The 24,527-nt window shown below is 40.8% G+C and overlaps 1 protein-coding gene across 1 annotated transcript in view; it reads right to left on the bottom strand.

The window, feature by feature from the left end:
* The window catches only part of LOC132474127 (alpha-2-macroglobulin-like), a 58,547-nt gene that overhangs the window by 9,266 nt on the left and 24,754 nt on the right, over positions 1-24,527 (bottom strand). The window contains exons 16-22 of the mRNA XM_060074655.1: positions 11,882-12,025; positions 11,700-11,790; positions 5,480-5,624; positions 5,111-5,336; positions 4,267-4,393; positions 4,020-4,141; positions 3,851-3,902 (exon numbers count right to left, since the gene is read on the bottom strand). Coding sequence (XP_059930638.1) covers positions 3,851-3,902; positions 4,020-4,141; positions 4,267-4,393; positions 5,111-5,336; positions 5,480-5,624; positions 11,700-11,790; positions 11,882-12,025 — 907 coding nt within the window. The remainder of the gene's footprint in view (positions 1-3,850; positions 3,903-4,019; positions 4,142-4,266; positions 4,394-5,110; positions 5,337-5,479; positions 5,625-11,699; positions 11,791-11,881; positions 12,026-24,527) is intronic.

Below are 24,527 nucleotides of genomic sequence, written 5' to 3'. Positions count from 1 at the left end.
CTAAACCAGAGCAGCTCAAGCTAGCAAAAGCCAGCCAGGCCCCGGAACTAGCATGTGTAGCAGTTATGGAAAAGTGTTAGCCTGGAAATCCAGACACACATCTAGAAAGTAGTAGGGTCTGTCAACGAGTAATGAAAATGGCCCAACTCGAGGGGCGGAACCAAGCATGCATTTGAAAATATCACTGCACACAATTGGAGTACACTACGGCCAATCATAATAGAATAATAGAATAATAGAAACAGGGGTGACGTATCCAGTGCTGTGTTCCAATATCCATACTTCCTTGAGTACGCTGAAATGTAGTACACCATCCGCACTCACTAAGTGCGCTAATTTTCAGATGTCAGTGTTGTTCCAAATCGAATACTCTGTGGTGCACAAACCGTAAGTTACGATCACGACTGCTGCCTTGGCTCCTCACCCGCAATAAACATCCTGCTTTGAATGGTGAACTCTTTACGCCTATTAGCTATCAAAAGCTATAAAAACTACAAAGTGGAAAATGCGCCAACTTTGGCTCAGCCTGGCTCCACCCTCGTCCGCTACGTAGCTAAGATGGCTGCCGTTGAGTACGAAAAGTGTACAAGTACATCGATCCACACTTCGTGATTTGACCGTTTTGAGTTGTCAAGTAAGGTAGATTTCTTAGAGTCCAGGAGACAGGGAGGAGGTGGAGAGGTCTGTGGGAGGATAAGGGCGGGGGAGGCAGGGGCTGTTGGAGAATTACCAAGGCCTAGGGAAAGGTGGGTTTTTTTTCCAGCGGTTGAATTAAAATCAGAGGGAGACAGCAAGTGCAGATCGAAAGCGATCACCCACACAAGAGCAATGGAATCATTTGATTTTATATGCCTTATTTTTGGAATTTTAAATTACTGCAATAAATTATGTTGATGTTGACTTCTAACATGTCTATCTTTGCTGTTTAAATCTAACAGTAGTCTATGAGTAATACTGTATATCGGCGGTAACCACTGTTTTTGGATTGCGAAATTGTACCAGCTGGGCATTCCGTGGTATTGGATGTGTTTTAATAAAACACATCCGATACACGAAATGTCCGCTGGGCAATAGCAGGCTAACGATGCTCTTAGCATCCTACAAGTACTGATACGTATCCGTGCACATTTTTTAATCGGTATACGCAAATATTGAAGTGTTCCTAGTGGGTATATGGCGTATACCTGCGAATCACGTAGAATACACCACTGGATGGATCCACGCTCGTACGATCATTCTCACAAAGGATCTTTCAAACCTTCGTAAAAAATGTCTGAGCGTTTCCCACAACTCCTCTTAACATGAACGCGTGTGCACTGCTCTAACGACGTTCGTAGGCTTGTAAATGTCTACTGACACAGTGCTGAAATGGGCTCTGTAGGAGGAGGCGACGCAGAAATGTTGTTGGATGAATGGACGGGTTGCCCCGTCCTGGTGATGGCTTTTCCCCCTGGCACGCTATTGGCTGGTTTAACACAATGACGACAGGGAAGCGACTGCAAGCAGCCAATTGCGTACAGAGTTATTCTAACTGGGCCCATTGATCACGCCTCTTGTGCTGCAGAAAATGACAGCAGCTTCCCCAGACCAACGTGCAAACTAGGATTTAGTTTGGTCTGGCAATAGGCAGGCTAATATTTTGTGCCAGCAATTTTTTTTATAGATCCTTTAGATCCTGTCCACATTGTTGGGCAGGGGTAGGACGGTGCGGGCAATGTAAGCTGGAAAGCGAGCAGCGGTGGGGAACGCTTTGCACAGTTTCCCGTAGCAGCCTACGTTCACTGCAGACACTATGCTCTCAACTTGGCGATTGTGCACTCCACTAAGGTCAGGGATGTTCATAACTGTCTAGACAGGAAATACTGAAGAAGAAATATTGAACTTCATCACAGCCTCACCAAAGTGCTTTATGGCAAACAATCGCAACAAAAAACGCCTGCAAAAATTCTCCAACACCTGCTGGTCTCAGCATTATTCATGTACAGTATGTCGTCTGTCATTGATCAAAATGAGGACATTTTATCCACGATGGTTGCATTAAAATCAAAGGGAGGAAGCAAGTGCAGCTCGAAAGCGACCTCCCACACAAGAGCAATGCAATCATTAGATTTTATTGTATGCCCTTGTGACAGGGTTGCCTTGTGACGTGACGTTTAAATCGGCACATTTTGGCTGTGAGTATATATTTTTGGAATTTCAAATTGCTGCAATAAATTATGTTGTTCTTGACTTCTAAAATGACTCTGTCTTTGCTGTTTATATCTAACAGTAGTCTATGAGTAATATATCGGCGGTAACCACTGTTTTTGGGGTATTGCGAAATTGTGCCAGCCGGACATTCCGTGGAATTGGATGTGTTTTAATAAAACACATCCAATACCACGGAATGTCCAAATCTTTATAATTGCAGGTAAAAAGGCCATCACAAGGATCTGGTTGAAACTTGACCCTCCTGGACCGGGTCATCGGACGGACATTGTAGTATAAATCAGAGGTGGGGGTAAGTCACTCATGTGCAAGTCACAAGCAAGTCTCAAGTCATAACCTTCAAGTCTCAAGCAAGTCCCAAGTCACTGTGGTGAGAATCAAGCAAGTCACAAGTCAAGTCATTGCTCAGGTCAAGCAAGTCACAAGTCAAGTCATACAAAAATCTGATGATCTAACCCAGTTTCCACATTTAAAAATCGGTAAAGAGAGTGGTTCATAAGTTGAGTTTTATTTCAACATTAACAATAACAATGTCTTAACATTAACAATAACTCAAACTATTCAAAACATTCCAAAACCATTATGTGAATAGTTTGAAAATGTTTTTATGATCATTACCTCCAACCTATGAACAGAATCAAATAGAACCTCTAGGTGGCTGTATACGAGAACAGTTCAAGTCAATCACTCAATCTCCCTACATGTTGTAGAATATTATTTGCAACACATGGCATCAGACATGAAAAAAAAAGAATATTTCAAAAGTGATATCACATACACATACTGTAGGAAGGGGAAATAGCCTGAAAGCTGGTAGCAATCTTGCTGCCTCGCAACATACATCGACTTACAATGCATTGCATTTGCAAAAAAAAAAATTTGACAGTACTTTGTCACTGAGTTGTGAATGATGGGGTCACATTATCACCCCACCATGGCTGAACACACGTTCAACAGGTGCACTTGGTGCAGGGATTGCCATAACTCTTACCTCCACCTTGAACAAAGAGGGGAGGGTGCGCCTGTTCATGGCCCAAAACTGAAGGCAGCTCTGTCCATCACAAATGTCCAGGTAGTGGTTCAACTGAATTTGGGGACTGGAACTTGAACCCTCTTAATTTTTTTTGCAGTATGCTGAGAACAGCCCAGTCTGACGCTCTGGCTCTGACGGTGTAATTCTACTTGAAAATGACTTGAAATCCTTATCATAACCCACTTACAGCCACTGAGTTAGAAGAAGCCTACTGACATGAAAATTAAACAAGTCAATCATCTGTGGAACGGGCAGGGCTCGAAAAACTCCAGCCAATGATTTTCAGAACCACGAGTGGCATTGGACAGTAAGTACGTCAATCAAACGGTCGTACTGCACTCCCCCGCGAGTGACCCCTTCGTGCACGTGCACGTACTCAAAGTTGACTTCACGACATCAAAGTGTTCTTGTTTTTAAAAATAAAGTAAAAATAAAAGGATGATTCAAAGTATATTTTTCACTATGGCAAATATTTTTGAAACCTCTCTCAAATGACCTAACCCATCATTTAAATATATAAAATAACATGTAGAAATATAAATAGTGATCATGCAAATTGCGAGATGACTATTTTGAATTATCATTTAAAAAAAGAAAAGGTTTATTTACCTTTTGGACAGAGCAAGATGTTGTGTGTCTTAGTCTGCTCCGTTCCCTCAGCCTAAAAAAAATAATGATACAAGAAAACATTTCATATATATGTATTATATATAGGCTACAGACACACACTCAAAATGATTGTCAGATTACAAAACCATTTGGGTGGTGTAATCATCACCTTCACGATGAGAGAACGCGTGACCACGTCGATGCGGCCTCTCTCGGGTACGTTCACAATCTCGTTGTCACACGAGGTGTGGGATCCCACTGCCTCTGCAATCATGGTCACATTCACAGGCCCTACAGATACAAGGATACATCACGGCTTTAGCACAATAAAAACACATGGTTCAATGGTCTACTATGTCTATGATTTATTGTGAAATGTCTTCAGTCTACTGGAGTACTGGGTTTTTAACCCTCACCAAGGGCTGTTGGGGTCAGTTTCCAACTGTGAGTCCTGCGGCCCTTGGCACATAGACAGGAGGCTTGCTGGGCCCCGGCGAGTGGTGTGAGAGTGTAGTCTGAAGAGATTAAGGGGCTCACGCTCACCTGCCAGAACACACACCCTCTGTTATTGAAAGCATGGCTTAAAAGATGTGGCTTGTTTGTTAAGACCCCAGGTCATTGTCTTTGTCGAGATGTAAATCAATCATTAGGATTTTTGTTTAACTCACCTCCTGTGTAGACACTTGCAAAAATTGATCAGTTGATATCCATTATATCCTAAACAAGTATTTAAAAGCTCCCATAGCTGTATCTTTGTTTTGTCCGTCTGTGTGAGCATGGGCAGTGGCATGTAAACACAGAATCATAACTTGTAGATTCGTTTATGGGCACCATTGGAGAAAGTTACCTAGCCAGGGCAGTCCGTTTGCGCTTGCCTGGGTTGGACACGACAAAGATACAGCTATGGGAGTTGCTTAACAATCGTTTGGTATATGATTGATGCTAATTGATGGCCAACTGTCTTTTTTTAGAATGCTTCTAGAGGTGAGTTGAACAAAAATCATGGAGGATTAATAGCTTGGCAAAGACTATGTCAACAATGAACCTGGGGTCTTACCAAACCAGCCAAACCCTTTAAGCAAATTTGGTTTAGTTTAATAGAGCTGAAAGTAAAAAAAAATGAAACCCTCAACAATATGATTTTAGCTGATGAATCTAAATCGACATGTAATCATGTCTACATGTAAATGTTCACATTACAGTACAATTAATGACATATCAGGGGGTATTCTATGAAAGTAAGGAATGTTGTTGCTGTACCATTATACAGCTGCTTTGGTAGTTGAAGACGGTCGCCTTCAGCTCCAGGTTCTCCCCTCGGATGATGGAGTAGGGGAGGCTGAGATCCAGGAAGAAGGGCTGGAAGACGACCAGCTCTTTGGGCGAGGCCAGGCCAAAACCCTGCTCTGACAGGCAGAAAGCCTCAGTCTCCCAGGTGGTGATGGTGTCCGGGACGGTTACGTGCACCTCCTCCAGACCTGACTTTCTAGAGAGAGAGAGAGAGAGCGAGATAGAGAATTTGTTTCACATCGACATAATAAACCACGCTCTCCCTCAGTTTCTAAGCTATCACCTTTATAACTCGGAAATCCAAGTAAGTAGAATTCTGAAAGTAAAAAAACTGCTCACCCCACTTCCACTATGTCCCACAACCATGTTTCAGGGAAGAAGGTGCGGACAGTCTCTATGATTTGAGGTTGAGGGTGAGAACCTCCATGAGCATCCATTCTGTTCATCGCAACTGCCATTGGGTAACTGTTCATCCTATAAGTTACTAATCAAAGCAAAAAGGTTTAATGTTAACTGAGCCCTGAATTTGATTTGATTTGATTGAAATTTATTTCGAACATGTAAAAGAAAACAAAATATATATCATACACAAATTACTGATGTTAAACAAAATAGAAAGCATAATTAGATCCATAAATGATAAATACTTGATAATTGTAACATGTTCGAAAAGGAGTGGGAAGAAGTTTACACTTATTTAATCCCACCCCTTCTCCGTAACTCATTGAAATTAAGATTCCTTAGTCATTATAATAATAATTATTAACATTTTCATTTATTATTAATAAATATATATATATATTATATATATATATATTATTTTTTAACGTATCCAAACATATAATTTCTAAAAATAAAATGTATAACTTATATGTTCATATCAGATATATACTATAATTTCTTACACATGTCAAAAAAATGAATAAATAAATAAACAAAAAACATTCATGAAAATATATACTGTAGATATTATCTCACTATTGATATATTTTAGTATCAAAACTATAATTTAAATTCAGAAAAAAATTAAAAAATAAATACAAAAAAAAGAATAAATAACAAACTAAATAAATAAACAATTAACCCCCAATGAAAATCAAACACCTTCATCCTTGTACCCTGTGAGAATCATTTCCTTTAACCTTGTTTTGAATAGTTTTATGTTAGGACATTGTTTGAGCTCTTCCTTTATTCTACAATTTTACTCCACGGACAGAAATACAAAAACTTTTTCTGGTTGTATGCACCTTTTTCATTTTAAAATTAAACAATCCCCGTAAAAAATAACTCCCTTCTCTTTGTGTGAATTTCTTTTGAATATTTGCCGGTAGTTTGTTATTTTTTGCTTTAAACATTAATTGTGCTGTTTGAATTTCAACCAGATCTGTTAATTTGAGTATTTTTGACTGCATGAATAATGAGTTTGTATGATCCCTATACCCAGCATTGAAAATGGTCCGTATAGCTATTTTCTGCAGAATAAAAAGTGAGTGTAATGTACTTTTGTAATTATTGCCCCAAACCTCTGCACAGTAAATTAAATAAGGTGAAACCAGTGAACAATAGAGGATGTGTAATGATTTATGATCCAGAACCTGTTTAGCTTTATATAATACTGCAATGCTTCTTGACAACTTGGAGTGTATGTTTTATGTGAGATTTCCAGTTTAGTTTCTCATCAATTGTTACACCAAGGAATTTTATTTGACTAACTCGTTCAATGTCAACGCCATCAACCTGTATCTTTATTTGTTCATTTGTTCTGCAGTATCCTAATAACTTAAATTTTGTTTTGCTCAAGTTTAACGATAATTTATTAATATCGAACCATAATTTTAATTTGCTAATTTCAAAATTTAACGCCTCTACTAATTGATATAAATCATCACCTGAAAAAAATATATTTGTATCGTCAGCAAACAGAACAAGTTTCAACACATTCGATACATTACATATATCATTTATGTAAAGAATAAACAATTTTGGGCCCAACACTGACCCCTGGGGGACACCACAAGCAATGTCCAAACACACAGAGGAACAATCACCAAGGGCCCTATCTTGCATCCGGCGCAAGTGACTTAGTCACTGGCGCATGTGTCGTTGCTAGTTTACTACTGGCGCAGAGCGTTCTTTTCCCACCACCGCCACTCGCCGGTAAATTAGGGATTGATCATGCACCCCAAGGGGCGGTTCGGCGGAAGGAGGAGGCGTGTTCTGGCGCAAACGGTATTTTGCCGTTTCTGAATACCATTGCGCTACTGACCAGGAAATACCTGGTTTAAAGTCAGTGGCGCGTTGTTCAGATGCTATTTTAAGGGCGCATGCATACATGCGCATGCGATGCATACGGATTGCTTGTGCACCTCGCGCATACACTTTGCTTCTCTCATCTACCTAGCCGCACATTCTTGGTAAATTATTTGGGAAAGAACAGCTGATGCAGCGGTAATAAGTTGTACTTTTAAATCAATGCATCTGCAAACACCGTACAGCAAACACATATTTTCTTGACACAGACATCGTGTAGGCCTACATGCCCATAACTTTTAGGATTGATGAGTATTTGATCGTGAAAAACATTGTTTTACCGCGAGTGAGTGTTAAAAAGAATGAATGAATGCGGGCGCGCGTGTGTGCTCTGTTTAAACACACGCAAACTAAACACGTAACGCATAATACAATCAATGGCAATGTCTATTACCGCGGGGACACATGCATATTAGGCTAGCATACAATACTGATAAGAAACATTGTTTATAATGTATTGCGTATATCATTAAATAGAACCACAATAAATTTCGGCAAAGAAAACGTATATGATATAACATATGATATGCGGTAAGCATATCATATGTTATATCATATACGTTTTCTTTGCCGAAATTTATTTGAGGACTCAGTATTTCTGAAGTTGTGGAAGAAAACCCCTTATTCAATGTGTGAATTAGGCCATATTATTTGGCAATAAACTGAGCCATTTGCAGTTTGAAATTCATGTGCATCTGTCTCATCGGAGACTGCAGACGCGCTGTCAAAATATCAACTCGTCCGATTCAAATGCGCTCATGGCTCTTAAAGGGGATGGGAGCTGGCACGCTCATTGGTTTGTTGGACGTTACGCCCAAACCACACCTACGGGTAATTAGGCTGCTTCAGACCAACCCTTTTGACACTTGTGCCGCGACGCAAGTGTCATTTATCCGCCTGTAAAATAGCGATAGCGCCGTAGAACCGCCCACAAAGCTACTTGCGCTTTGCGCTTCCCACTTGCGTTTCAGACCGTTAAAATAGGGCCCCAAGTGTCACAAATGGTTGCCTGTCACTCAAATAACTCCTCACCCAGTTGCCCACTATGCCCCTGATGCCGTAACGCTCCAGTTTTTCTATTAATATGTCATGATTTATTGTGTCAAATGTATAGGAATATCCCTATTGATTGTTGTTTTTGGTCTATAGAATTAGTGATTTCTTCAACTGAATCTAATAAAGCCATTGATGTAGATCTATTTGCTCTGAATCCGTATTGATTATCAGTGAGCAGTTTGTGTTTATCTATGAAATTGTCCAGTCGATTATTGAATAGTTTTTCAAGAATTTGAGAATTGTGGCAATAACGAGACCGGTCTGTAATTTGTGAAGTGGTGTTTGTTCCCAGATTTGTACAAAGGTATGACTTTTGCTATTTTCATTTTGTTTGGAAATGTACCAGTTTGGAATGAAAGGTTACAGATGTATGTGAATGGTTTTGTTATTCCATCAATTACCTTTTTTACCACAGTCATATCTATCTCATCACAATCATTTGATTTTTTACCCATACAATTCAAACGATATCAACAATTTCCCTTTCGTCCACTGCTGTGAGAAACATAGAGAACTAATTTCTACTAATTAATTTTTCCATATTTTGATCAGATGACCCTTGATCAGGAATTTTTTCTGCAAGGTCCAAAACAATATTCACAAAAAGGTTATTAAAGCAGTTGGCCACAACATCCATATTGTACTCCTCCTTATCATCAACCAAAAAATACTTAAGATAATGCTTAAGTATTAAGAATAAGTATAAGAATAATTCTTAAGTATAAGATAATAAGTCCAGAACCATTTAATACTGTTATAACACTGTTCATATTATGTATGTATGTTCCATATTAATTCCTTAATATAGTTCCTTAATATAGTATTTTTTATTAGTTCTTATGATTTTAGTTAACCTATTTTTATATGTTTTATATCTGTTCGCAGCATCTTCAGTTTTCAGCCTTATAAAATTCTGGTACAGTGTATTTTTCTTGTATAATGTTTTGAATATCCTGAGAAATTCTTCATATGCATTGTTAATAGGGATGCACCGAAATGAAAATTCTTGGCCGAAACTGAATATACTGAAACAGTTGGCCGAAAGCCGAAACCGAATACCGAATGTGGCTTTTGCTGTTTTTCATTCATTTTGCTTTAAATGTTTCACCATTGCATAAATCAAACAAGTACATGTCCTTTATAAACTTTTGTGTGTTGCTTTTCAATAAAAAAAATCAATTACAAATTTGATACAAAATATTCATTTAATACTGAACGTTTTCTAACATTCCAGCAGACCTTATAGCAAGAATTTAAGAACAATGTACCTTTAAATAAATGAGTAAAACATTTTTATTTATTTTTTATAAAAAATAAAAATATTCAGTGTACAGACCTGCAAACTCCTCAGAGGAAAAAAGGTGACAGTGTCACAGGGGATTTTTTTTTTATTGTAATATACAAATAACACTAGTCTGAGCGTGACTTAACAAAACTCAGCATACTTTATCAAAAATCAATGTCAAAACATCCTTGAGGCTTATAAAAAATATTTTATTTACAACTGTCACAATTTTTTTATTATTATTATTTTTACTTATTATTGGAGAGACAAAAAACAATTATTATTCTGTGAAGTTGATGAATTGTCACTTTTAGGTTTTCTACCCAGTTACCAAAAAAAGAAACACTTGGAATAGTATGCGCTGTGGCAAGCACATGGTTTGCATGTGTTACTTCGAAGGCAAAAAAAATCTAAAATACAAGAAAACACAAAAACCTACATTCAACCAGTCTGACTCTCTGAGGAGGTAGGTACCTCCAGGTACCCCCTCCATGCCAGGGCGCCCTGAATTTATGTTTATTAACCGTTCCTCCACCGGGGTCAAGACAATTTGAGGGCCAGATCCAGTCTACCGACTGTCGGCCTTTTCACGATTGGCTTAAAAAAATTGCTTATTTAAATTTATACCAATACGATGGTGGGAAAAGCTTACCAGTTTGTATGTTTTTTATACTTGATCCGCTGACCGCTTGGAAGCCATTATTATGTGGTTATGTGGTAGGATCTTTAAGAATGCTTAACTGGGATATTTATATATTCATGGCTCAAATATTAACGATCATGCTTTTGACGTGTAACTAACGCATTTACGCGGTCAGCGATCCGCTGCCAGGCTTTGGTTCTCCGGGTTGCAGAGGCTTTAGCGTTCCCTTTTCTTGTGATAATGTCCTTCTCCTCGTCATAGCTCCCCAGGAGAACCTGAAGTTCCATTTCATTGAAATAAGCGGCCCGTTTCGCCATTTCGATCAGGGTTTCCATGATCCATACATCACGTCTTTTTAGGTTTGGCGGTGACGCGCACAACCCTGTGTTGTGCGCTGTGGAACCGAAAACTCTGGGTTAGTCGGCACTGGTTAAATCAACCTAGAGTTCAGCATTAACTCAGTGTTTGTTAAACCTCCGTTCGTGGAACACCCCTCTAGACGAGTGTTTCGCAAGCTCTCTTGCGTTGTGTGCTTCAAGATTCCGATTGGCCCAGAGAAATGTCAATTATAAGAAAGATTCTGAAGCAAGTGCTGAGATTCCGATTGGCCCAGAGAAATGTCAATTATAAGAATGATCCAATAATTGTTCGCAATTCTGGACCCCCCCCCCCCCCCCCCCCCCAAAACAAAACTTTCCGGTTCTACAGGATTCACGTGAATGACCGAATTGACCAAGAAAACGGCGATTGTCGCCGAAAAGCGACAAGTTTGCAGCTTTGAGTGTATTATTTTCAGCTTTTTTACTCCTTCGGCCGAAACCGAACATTATGTTTTGGGCCAATTTCGGCCGAACATTTTCGGTGGCCGAATATTCGATGCATCCCTAACTGTTAATAACTATTTTCTCATGCATTTCATTCCAGTTCTGTGCCTGCAGTTCATTTTTAAAAGCAATCATCGATTCTTCAGATCTAACTCGTCTGTATTCTTTATTTTTGACTGGCTTATTGATCTTATAGTTCCTGTCATAAACTGTAAAAACTGGTAGATCGTCGCTTATATCATTTATCAATAGTCCGCTTGGTGTATTGTTTTCAATGTCATTAGTGAATATATTGTCTATGAGAGTGGCACAATGTGATGTGACATTCTGAACAGTACTTGAAGAGGGTACTGTTCAGAGTGTGGGTTAACCCTGAATAATTATAGATATCCGATTATTGGACATAAACATACTTCCCCAGACAATAAAAAAAAGTCTCACCCATGCGTTGATGGTAGTAGTTTACACCATTGTACGTGACACAGGAAGGTGATTTGAGAACCAAATTTGTCAACATCTTCAGCCCCACTCCCTAGATGAACAAATAATGTATACAAATTATCAGAATCTTTTCCACATTTTGGTTGCATGCTTAATTCCAATGTATGTCAATGAACAAGTACCTCAAATACTGAGTACGCGTTGCTGTCATCATGGACTGGGTATGGCAGGATAGATCTTTTGGATCTCACCCTCAAACAAGCCTCAGGATCATTGACTTCATATGGATACATGCTTGCTCTCTGGACTGGCAACAAGTTAAAAATCTGCAAAGGGTTCAAATAAAATGCAAAAAGCAGTTTGTTTTCCCGACTGGGCCTTCATTCATTCATTCAAGGTTCCACAATATATATTAGTAGCCAGGGAAACACATTTGGGGGTAAAGTTCTGAGCAGCCAGGGCCAAACGGGAAGGAGGTGCAACAAATAACCCTCCCCTATGGAGAAAAGAACTGCAGAAACATGATATTGCAGTCATGTAAATTAGTTTGTATAGCTCTTAATCACAGTACAATCTCAGAAGAGACTTCCTGGGCCGCATTATATGACAACCCCTAACCATAAGTCATCTAAATGGCAAGGAAAAAGTATTTTCAGGAAAGAAATTAGGTTAGCATGAAAATGAACCTGTTTAAGTTTATTATAAGCTGGTAGCCATGGTTTATATATATATATATATATATATATATATATATATATATATATATATATATTAGGGCCCGACCGATATAGATTTTTGAGTGCCGATGCCGATTATTTTCAGAGAAAAATTACGATTACGATTTAATCGGCCGATTAAAAAAAAAACATATAAAACGTAGTTTTTGATACCTTAAATATACTTTATACACTTTTGACGAAGATGTGAATTGAATGCAGAACCTTTGAGTGTTTTAGAATACATTTACAGTCAAAAATGAGTGTAATGTAAAATGTAAAATAAATAACTAACTCCCAATGTGCTGCGCTCGTGAGCAGTGACTAACACGTGCGTGCTGAGCAGTATGGTCTCACCGTTAGAGTCTACAGTATAACAAATTAACATGGCCTGGGACCTAAAGAAAAACAGGCACAACATGCTCAAACAACGCGTCTTGTGTACATTGGTGAGGTGAGCGCGCAGCTGCCTGAGCGAGCGTGCTTTCATGTTGTACGGTAAAATTCAATCTCCTCTTTTTTACTCCAGCTAAAGTTGTTAGTTAGCAAGGCGAGTAGGAGCGCAATCTGCAGGATACTAATCGCAATAACATTTATAAAAAATAAAAAAAAAAACGGTTGTAATCGGCGTCTTTTTGGCCGATGCCGATTATTTTCAAAAAGGCTATAATCGGCCGATTAAATCGGCAGGCCGATAAATCGGTCGGGCCCTAATATATATATATATATATATATATACATACATGAAACATACATATATAACTTCTAACTTCTTCTTCTTGATTCAAAGTGCAGCAACGCATAGCCGGCGAGCAAGTGGAATGGGGGAGATGGGGAGGTTGTGGGTTTTGTGAGCTTGAGCTATGCAGCAAGCAGCTGCAAGATGAATGTGTTACTTTAAAAAACAGAATTTTACGGTTGGTTGGATGTTTGGTTTGCGTGGAGCTGGCGTAACTGACGGGGTATGACAAAAAGTGAATGGTTGTATTTATCAATGAAAGAATGACTCCCTTGTGGTCAGATGATCACATAATCTCCCTACTAATGCTGCACTTAATTTAGTTTTGATTAATCAATGTCACGAATTGGCAAGTTTCAGTTGATTATACGGCTTGGACCTAACCGAGTGAACAGTGATACTGATGTCATTAATGCTGAGCCAAAATTACATTTGGACTGAGGGATACTCAATCAACATCATTAATAGCCAGGCCATCAAGTGTGCAGGTTAGTCAAGAGTGGAAAGTGATACATAACATTGGTAATAATTTCACTCTATTAGTTATGGTGATATTGTGATGGAAAAATCCATATGTTTACTTTAACGATTGAAGCTTTGTTTTCTATTGGTTATATTATCTAGTCAGCCTATTCCTGGAGTTCTTTAGGGTTATCCTTTTACCTGGGGTCAACCGGCCACAAGGGAGCATGATCCCCTTATGCATTCCTCTGCCTGATACAAACACAGGCAACTTTGTCTTTTTGGTACACATTTCCCTGATTTGATCATTGACAATTGCAGTACAGAGAGGGGGTGAGGCTGTTTAATTAGCTTTGTGTTGTCTGGGCTCACAAAGAGAGGGGACTGGAGTATGCGTACATTAAATAATGTTTTAGCGATTTATTTTTGCATTTTGAAGTCTTATTTGTCATAGAATCTGTGAATGTGGTGCATGCCCACGCGTTCTGAAAGCCGACAGAATTTCTTAATTTTCTTAAATAAATCTTTACATATTTCTTTAATTAACAATCATTTATGAACATATGTAGTTTTTCCTCTGATCATTTCAGATTCAGATTCAGCTTTATTGGCCAGGTTTGCGAACAAACGAGGAATTTGACTTCGGTCCCTTTGCTCTCTATGTACAACACTCAACATTTAACTTATTGTTAATAATATATAAAAAAGAAAAAAAACAGAAAACAGTACAAAAAATAAATAATAATAAATATAAATAAACCGTTAAGTTTACAGAATAACAATACAATAAATAATAAAATAGAGGGTAGGGGCTAATTCTGAGCGTTCAACAGAGAGACTGCTTGGGGAAAGAAGCTGACTTTGTGTCGGCTGGTTTTGGCAAACAGTGCCCTGTATCGCCTGCCCGAGGGAAGGAGGTTGAACATTTTGTGACCAGGATGTGAGGGATCTAGGGCGATTCTTGTTGCCCTTTTCCTGACCCTGGACTGGTACAGGTCCTCAATGGTGGGAAGGTCAGCTGCAATGATCTTCTCCGCAGCCCGTATTGTCTGTTGCAGTCTGGCCCTGTCCCGTTTGGTGGCTGACCCAAACCAGACAGTGATCGAGGTGCAGATGACAGACTGGATGATGGCTGAGTAGAAGGTGGTCAGCAGCTCTTTAGGCAGATTAAACTTCCTTAGTTGTCGCAGGAAGTATAACCTCTGCTGGGCCTTTTTCTGGACGGAGTAAATGTGGGGACACCATTTTAGGTCCTGTGAAATGGTGTCCCCAGGAACCTAAAGGAATCCACAGTGGACACTGTGTCGTTCTGGATGGTGAGGGGGGGGAGTGGGGGGGGACTTCTCCGAAAGTCCACTGTCATCTCCACAGTCTTGTTGTGGTTTAACACCAGGTGGTGCTGACTGCACCATTGGACCAGCTGTTCCACCTCCTGTCTGTAAGCAGACTCATCACCATCCTGGATCGAACCAAAGACGGTGGTGTCATCTGCAAACTTCAGGAGTTTTACGGACGGGTTCTTTGAGGTGCAGTCATTGGTGTAGATGGAGAAGAGCAGCGGGGAGAGGACACACCCCTGTGGGGCGCCAATGCTGATGGACCGGGTTTTGGAAGAGATGCTCCCCAGTCTGATGATAGTGGAGCATTTAAAGCAGGTGGGCACTTCACACAGCTCCAGGGACCAGTTAAAGATCCGCTTGAAGATTGGCACCAGCTGTTCAGCACAGACTTGCAGACAAGAGGGGGACACACCATCAGGTCCTGGAGCCTTCTTGATCTTCTGCTTCTGAAAGAGCCGGCACACATCCTTCTCGCAGATAGTTAGTGCAGGTGGGGGGAGGGGGGTGGGTGATGAGGGAAAACCTTTTGTGCGTGAGGGGTGTGACAATGGATGCTCTTCAAACCTGCAGTAAAAGTCATTCAGGTCGTCTGCCAGTCTGGGATTTCCTGCAGGGTGGGGGGATGGTCTCTTGTAGTTTGTAATTTGTTGTAGGCCTTTCCAAACTGATGCAGGGTCATTGGCGGAGAGGCTATATTTGAGTTTCTCACTGTAGCTTATTTTGGCTACCTTGATCTCCTTTGTCAACTTGTTCCTGGCCTGCTTATATAGGTCCCGGTCCCCACTACTATGGGCCTCCTCTTTAGCTTGACGCAGCGTCCTAAGATTAGGAGTGAACCAAGGTTTGCTGTTGTTGTATGTGCAGAAGGTCTTGGTCTGCACACAGAGGTCCTCGCAAAAATGGATGTAAGATGTTACAGTGTCCGTGAGGTCGTTTAGGTCTGTAGCTGCAGCTTCAAAAACGCTCCAGTTGGTGCAGTCAAAGCAAGCCTGCAACTCCATCTTTGATTCCCTTGTCCATTTCTTTAAAATCTTTGCCACAGGGTTAGAAGTTTTTAGTTTCTGCCTGTAGGTTGGGATGAGATGAAGCAGACAGTGGAGAGTCCTAGAGCTGCCCGGGAAACAGCGCGATAGGCGTCCTTCAAAACTGTGTAACAGTGGTCCAGTGTGTTTTTGTCTCTGGTGGGAATCTTGATATGCTGTCTGTATTTAGGGAGTTCCTGGTTGAGTTTGGCGTTGTTAAAATCCCCAACAATAATAACGAGAGAGTCCGGGTGTTTTTTCTCTATGTCCGTTATCTGGTCGGCCAGCTGCTGCAGCGCGTCTGCGACGCACGCTTGTGGTGGTATGTAAACACCAACCATAACAAATGAGGAGAACTCCCGCGGAGTAAGTGAGGGCTACACATCTTTTCCAGCACTGTAACATCTGTACACCAACCAACGTTTAAGTAGAAGCAGATTCCTCCGCCTTTCGTTTTCCCCGAAAGCTCTGTGTTGCGGTCCGCCCGGATGAGTTGGAAACCGGGCAGCTGAAGTGCGCTTTCCGGGATGCGTTCACAGAGCCAGGTTTCGGTGAAACACAGGGCAGCGGATCTGTCAAAGTCCGAGTTGGTTTGATTGAGAAGCAACAGCTCATCCATCTTATTTACCAGGGACCGGACGTTTGCCAGGTGATGGCTGGAAGCGAGATGCGTAGTCCCCGCTTCCTTCATTTCACAAGCGCTCCTGCTCGTTTCCCCCGTCATGCGTCTCCGGCAGATTCCAAGGAGAACCGTTGCTCCTCCGACCAGGATTTCAATAAAACTTGCTGAGTTTGTGAAAACTGGAGAAAAAAATCCTGTCGAGGTATGCCGGATGATTAAGAGTTCCTCTCTGGAAAAAGTTGCTGGTGAAATACCACCGAAAACATAATAAACGGACAAAAACAAACAAAGTACTAGAGAGCGAAGTACCTAGGCTGCCATCCCCGCGCCATGGCAACGACATGTTTCATGTCGACATTTTCTCTAGTCATTTCATGATTAGAGATGTGCAGCTGTGTTTCGAGCTCTATGTGAATCTACGTTGTAAGGCTTGAATGCAGTGTTGAGCATATCTCATTCATGCGCTCTATGTCAACTCCCGTTTTGGTGAGAGAGAGGGCGGAGGGGCTCGTAGAGAGAGTGGGAAGGTGCTCAAAGAGAGAGGGGGGAGGGGCTCAAAGTGCTCAATGTGTGTTGGGAGAAAAGCTGAATTCACCTCAGCTTCATGACACCAACAATGCTAAGGGACTAAGCTAAGTTACACATTTCCAAGGATACTACTGTTGCATGCACCCGTAGACCATCACACCAAACAACATCATATTATTACATTAGTGGTTTGTCATACATTGAGTGGTACATTGATCTGGTTTGGCAGGAAGGGTTTCAATGCACGAGAAAGAAAAATCCAATGCATGCACTTCATAATAAGCAGACATTGGACAAAATCTAGTTTAGCACAATATAGATATACATTTATAAGAGGGTTTCTGTCGCAGGTTGCATGAGTGTGCATGAGCGTATTTACATTTATTTAGGATTCTCATTAGCATGCCTTGCATCAAAAGTCACGCTAGCCACTGATGTATGAATATACACACAGTATATATATATATATATATATATATATTAGTGGTGGGCATAGATTAATTTTTTTTATCTAGATTAATTCCAAAATTAATCTAGATTAAAAAATCTGTTTGTTTACCTTGACAGCGGTCAATTATACTGGGCGATGGTGAATTATCAAATATACTTCACCGCCGGAAGTTGTGAAGTGCCCATGCAAGTGAACGGAGCATAAACAAAAATAATTGACAGCTGAACGTTGGGAAGGCCCATGCAAGTGAATGGAGCAGTCTACAGCATTGAGAAGAGCCGTGTAATAATCCATAATAATGTAAGGTTTAGAAGTTAAATATTTGAAAGTTGTAGAATAAATTAATATAATTGATATTGGAGTTAATTTGCTAGAAATGTACTTACAATTTTTAGTCAGTTAATCATTTACATATTTATGTTACACAATTATTACATGTTTACATATTTAACACAGTCAGGATATTCGGTTGAATCTGCCTCTCTGATTCCTTCACGTTTACCTCAGTCTAAATTCTAGCTTCTGATTGGTTAGTTCAGTCACGTGATGGGTCCGAACAAGGAACTGTTTGAAAATAGATTAACGGCGATATTCTTTTTATCACGCGATAAAAGTTTCGCGTTAACGCAGCCGTTAACGCCGATAACGCAGCCGTTAACACCGATAACGGCCCACCACTAATATATATATATATATATATATATATATATATATACATTACACATATTTATATACACACGTGTGTATATATATATATATATATTAGAGCTGTCAGTTAAACGCGTTATTAACGGCGTTAACGCAAACCAATTTTAACGGCGTTAAAAAAATTATCGCGCGATTAACGCAAATATTTTATTTACAAAAAAAAAAAAAAACTTTTTCTTTTTTTTTTTTTGGCTCAAAGCAAAGAAGCAGTAGCCTGACTGCTATGTTCAAATGACATTTGTTCAAAGCAGTCGTTTAATTGCACTATAGGCTCTTTTTTTGCATCGTCCTGTTTTGATCAGTATATGCCAATGTTGTTATCAATAAAAAATCATTTGCACAAGACAAGCCGATGCACTTCACCATGTTGATAAGAGAATTAAAATGAGAAGAATTATGGGACAAAAAAATCAAGGGATATTTAGCATAGAAAAATAATTTGCGATTAATCGTGAGTTAACTATGACATTAATGCGATTAATCACGATTAAATATTTGAATCGCTTGACAGCTCTAATATATATATATATATACACACACACAAGCTCCACAAGCTCCCATTTATTTCCCCGGCAGTGTTGGTGGCCGGTGAATAACATGGGGTTCAATGGGTGAGAGGAGGAAATTCCTCCTCTGAGTGGGTGTGACCAGCTAAGGGGTTTGAATCGTGCAAAAATCTATTTACGAATAGGCTGGAGCCCTTGCTGCGCTATGAACCAATAAGAAGAAGCCCTGGCTGCGCTATGAACCAATAATCAGGAGCCCTGGCTGTGGAGCAGCCCAGAGGGAGGGGTTATCCCCTCAATTCTAGGCTACGAGAACCAATGAACCCTGTGCTCATTCTTATGCCTCGTTTCCACCGAGCGGTGCTGTGTTCGTTGATATTTGCGTTTCCAGCAAGCGGTGCGGTGCGGCTTGGTTCGCTTATATTGGCGTTTCCACTGCCAAAAGTAAGGCAAGGTCCCAAGATAAACGTGCTGAGTGCCGCACTGAGCGCCGCGCTGAGTCCACCTATTTTTCGGCACTCCTAAGTCTGAAAGCGCGCCGAAAACGTGGAGCTACACACGCCGTAACTCTAAAAAGATCCAGTTTGGTATGACCAGGGCCCCGTTTCCCGAAAGCATCGTTGGTAACGAACGTCGTGAAAATGCTCATAGCTAACGAGGACTCCAGGGGTACTCGTAGGATGCTAAGAGCATTGTTAGCCTACTATAGCCTCAGTGGCACCAGCGGACATTCCGTGTATTGGATGCGTTTTATTAAAACACATTCAATACCAAGGAATGCAGTGTGATCAAGTTCACTATTTATTGGACCGTGATAGACAGTAACGAACATCCCTGACCATATTTAAACGCGTTTGTAGTCTACACTCAGACGTGAACTCATTATTGCATGCGGGTGTCTTCATTCATAAAAAAAGATAAACATTCAGGAGTATGCAACAATACAAATTATTCTAAAGAGGTCAGAGACTCTGTGCGCAGCCCCGCCTTCTCCAGTGAACCAAGAAAGCTGTGACGAACGGGGGATTTGACTAATTGGCTTTGCATCCTTTCGTTCTGCCCTTTTAGTCCATTTCATTTCTGCTAATTTGTAGGTCACCAAAACACTGACACAACTTGAGTCTCACATACTTATGCCACCATACGCCACTAACAGTGCAAGCAGGCCATTGGCAAACAAGTGCACAGACCTTCCTCCCTCACTTTAACAACCACCAGCTGCCACTGAAGTGTGTACGTACATATGTATGTTTAGATATATATATTAGCGCTGTCAGTTAAACGCATTATTAACGGCGTTAACGTAAACCAATTTTAACGGCGATCAATTTTCAATCGCGCGATTAACGCAATTTTTATTTTTATTTCTTTTGCCTCAAAACAAAGAAGCAGTAGCCTGACTGCTATGTTCAAGGCAGTATGTTTGTATGTTCATCGTTTAATTGCACTATAGGCTTTTTTTTTGTATTGTCCTGTTCGATCAGTATATGCCAATGTTGTTATCAATAAAAAAACATTTGCACAAGGCAAGCCGATGCACTTCTCCATGTTGGTAAGAGCATTAAAAGTAGAAAAATTAATGGGACAAAGAAATCAAGGGATATTTAGCATAGAAAAAGAATTGCAGTTAAAGGACAATTCCGGTATTTTGAACATTGAGCCCCCTTTCTGGTTTGTTTAGGATGAAATAGAGTGGGTGACACCGAAATTTGAACTATTAGTCCTTTCTCGGGTATTTGGCTCATTTTGAATCGCTCCTGCCTGCTTCACAATGGTTGTCTGTGTGCATACACAAACCTGTCAACCCAGCAACCCTAAACGTTCGTTTTCAAAAATGTGCAAGTAACCGAGTGGTTAGTGGCATTCGTGAAGTTAAAAAAAAAAATATCGGCGCAATATATGTTTTCCATCCGTGTTAGTTGCTAAATTGAACTATTTTTTCAGATACCTCACAACCGCATATAAACTTCCGCACAAGGTCCCACTCCGCGCAGCACCTACTTTCGACCTCCGTCGGCATCTGCCTGCACTTCCCACAGGCACACCACCGCCCGTGATCCTGGGGGGACCGCTTCAGCCGGAGCTTCAGGCGCCTCCGTAGCCCTAGCCTCCATCTCACGTAGCTCCTCTTGGGTGAATTCTGGTTCAAAACGATATCCTCTGCCGTCAAAATCGAGTGCGTCCTCCAGAAGCCACCTTTCATAATCCATTTTCAGTGATTTTCTATGTGATTTTCCCTAATCCGAAGTGCTCACGGTACAAGACTTCAAACCAACGTAAACAGCCCAACTTTCCGGTTCGGCGGAGTAATATCATCGTGCAGTAATGAGTCTTCCAACTGAAATCAACTGGCGATAAATGTGCAATAAAACACGACAGAAACCATATATTGCGCCGATATTTTTTTTTTAAACTTCACGAATGCCACTAACCACTCGGTTACTTGCACATTTTTGAAAACGAACGTTTAGGGTTGCTGGGTTGACAGGTTTGTGTATGCACACAGACAACCATTGTGAAGCAGGCAGGAGCGATTCAAAATGAGCCAAATACCCGAGAAAGGACTAATAGTTCAAATTTCGGTGTCACCCACTCTATTTCATCCTAAACAAACCAGAAAGGGGGCTCAATGTTCAAAATACCGGAATTGTCCTTTAACTATGACATTAATGTGATTAATCGCGATTAAATATTTTAATCACTTGACAGCACTAATATATATACATACATACACATACATACACACACAAACACACATGTCAGACTGAAAAGTGTAAGTCAACAAGTGTGGGCACCCCTGCCCTTCCCTACCATCGGTTCTGAAACAATGGTACGCAAACCACTGGTGGTACACGTGCGCTATTTAGTGGAACGCAGAGGGATTTCTGAAAAATTTAATAATTAAAGCTGCAAGCAGCATTTTACAGGTGCCAAGCCTAAAGCCAACCAATAAGACCCTGTCAAACCATTAGGACCCTAACAGACCATTAAGGGTGCACTCACACTAGGCCATCTGGTACAGATGCTAATGAGCCGACACGCACACACGCAGGGCTACGCAACCTGAGCTGGATGACGTATAGTCCATGCGACGACCATGGACATAATAAAGGCGACGAGCCTTCTTTCCCATTAAACGGTAAACATGGCGTCAAGCGATGTTTACGCTTGTTTGCGTACTCGAAAAAATCAGCAGTGAGAGTGGGCTCTATCTGAGAACGGCTCCAAATAAGCAACAGACTCAGCCAAGTGCGAACTGTGTTCTCTGTGTTGTTGTCCATTGTTGTTAAAACTCTGACTGGCGGCAGACTTTATTATGTTCAATGCAGCGGACGCTTGGTGATGACGTGTTACTTACGACGTGATGACATATGTACAAGAGCCTACCGTGGCCAGGCCACAGTTGCGACGGCCACCGGCCACGGCCAGATGGCCTAGTGTGAGTGCAGGCCAGAGAACAATTGGGCCAGTTGAGCACGGTTAGGTATGAAAACGGCCAACGGCCACGGCCAGATGGCCTAGTGTGAGTGCACCCTAAGACCCTGACGCAGACCGATAAGACCCTGTCGACCATTGAGACCCTGACAGACCATTAAGACCCTGACGCAGCCAATAAGACCGCTTCTGCATGGAATTGACAACGCTGGAATAGCCTCAGCTTGGATCAGTTGATGGGCGAACAAAATGTCATCACCGTACGTCAAAAGGCTGAGGAAATATGATTCTTTAAAGTTTTAAATTGATCGCTTTGCGCTCCCTATAGTCCTATTCTGATGAACTTCAGCCTGGTTAACCTTGACCTATGCTTCTTTAAATAGACCATGTTTGGTGATGATTGACTCAAGTCAACCCCGCCTTTAGTCATCTATCATTGATTGGGCTAATTTGGACGTCCAGCTGCCATTTGGTTACAGGTTCTGGGTTTCCTAGGAACATTTGCTCAACATGAGGAGATACAAATGTCTACAGGATTTCATGACTGTAGAAGAAATAGGTTAGAAAATATTTCTGTCCAAATTCTGCATTTTCAGTTAATTGATACAGCTCCCCCTATCGCCCAATCTGGGTACAATTTGGAGAGGTTGCATTTTCAGTTAATTGTTTTACCGCTCCCTATAGCCCGATATTGATACCATTTGCAGGGGTCCATCTTGACCCATGTGCCTTTGACTACACCAAGTTTGATGAATGGTTTAAGCTTAATAATAATAATAAAACTAACAATTACAATAGGTTGCCTTCGCACTTTGTGCTTGGCACCCTAATTATATGATTTAGTCGCATTAGCACTAGTGCGTGAGAGCAACCTGTTGAACAGTCATGTCAGTGCTCTGACAAAAGAACAGAAGAAAAAAGTGCAACTGACGAATTAAACATTTGCTTTGTATATTTTCAGTTGGTCTTCCGTTGAGGCTAGAGCATGAGGATGTCTAGTCTGGCTAGAGCGGATCACAGCTTTTGTGATCGCCACACCTGTGGCGATCACGACGGAACGGGGTAACCACAGCGTATGTTTGTAACGTAACTGTGTATTTGTGTAATAGCAATTGCAGAAGTATACCGGTTTTCTGTCAATTTAAGATTTGGGCGGGTTTTTGGTTGATGGGTTTTTAGTCTATAATTAGGCTGGAAATTGCCATTCTGATCTGGCAACACATGCTATCTACACAAACGATATTCCATATGAAAGCTGAGCGGTATCGGTATCGATCGTGAAAAGCTTTTATCAGGATATCCCTAATTTATTTAAAAACCTAATAAAATAAAAATAAAATGGGGTTTAAAATAAGTTTTGCCTTTCCTGTAATATTCTTTTTCATCAACCTGTTTCCTAGTCGGTTTGTTGCGAGTGCTAACATCCACGATTACAAGCTAAACTGACGGCAAGATATAAGAGCGCAAATGATGAATGATTCAAAAACACTGCGATCGTGGCTCCAAATGGGAACTATTTGGAAAATAACGTTGTAGTCAGAATAGGTCAAAAACTGAAGTGGACCACAGTGAACCGAGCACATGTGGTATGTGGTGATGTTCAATGAATCCATGAAACCATTGCATCTGAAACGTCATCTTACTACCGCACAGGCAGTGCTGAAAGACAAACCAGTTGATTTTTCCTTGACGGAAGAAGCAGTCGAAGTCCACGATTAATTAGTCAGGGTCAACATCATTGCGCACCTCGTCTTAAAAAAGACGAGGTGCGCAATGATGTTCAGAAACTACTTCTTGGTGATGGTCGAACCGAAAAACTGGATGAGAAACCCGATCAGCATCGAAACCTCTGAAATACCTGTGGACTTCACTGTTGGTTAGCAGGAGAGTTCATCAGAATTGTCATGTGACAAAACAGTGAAGTCTGCTTTAAAGTTGTTTTTGGACTTTTGGAAACAGTAATACAGCAAATACCCTGTGCTTTCGGACAATCCTGTGCGAGAAAGGCTTCTCTTCACTTGCCATCATAAAAATGAAATACAGAAGCAGGATTGATGCTGAGCCACACAAGACTGAACCTGACCTCGATTGATCCAGACATCCAGGACATCCATCCCACCCAACTTTTAATATTATTTTTATTCAGCCTAACATTTTTTGCACTGGTTGTTGGCTTACAGTTGTTATTCTGAATGTTGTCACTTGCTCTGTGCGTGTGACAGTTCTAGTGCTCCTTGTTTGTACAGCTGACAATAGTTACCAGTTAGTAATATTATTTCAAGGAATAAATGTGCCTCCT

The sequence above is a fragment of the Gadus macrocephalus genome, chromosome 16, assembly GCF_031168955.1.
Source record: "Gadus macrocephalus chromosome 16, ASM3116895v1".
Lineage (NCBI taxonomy): Eukaryota > Metazoa > Chordata > Actinopteri > Gadiformes > Gadidae > Gadus > Gadus macrocephalus.
This window is presented reverse-complemented; position numbering and strand designations above follow the sequence as displayed.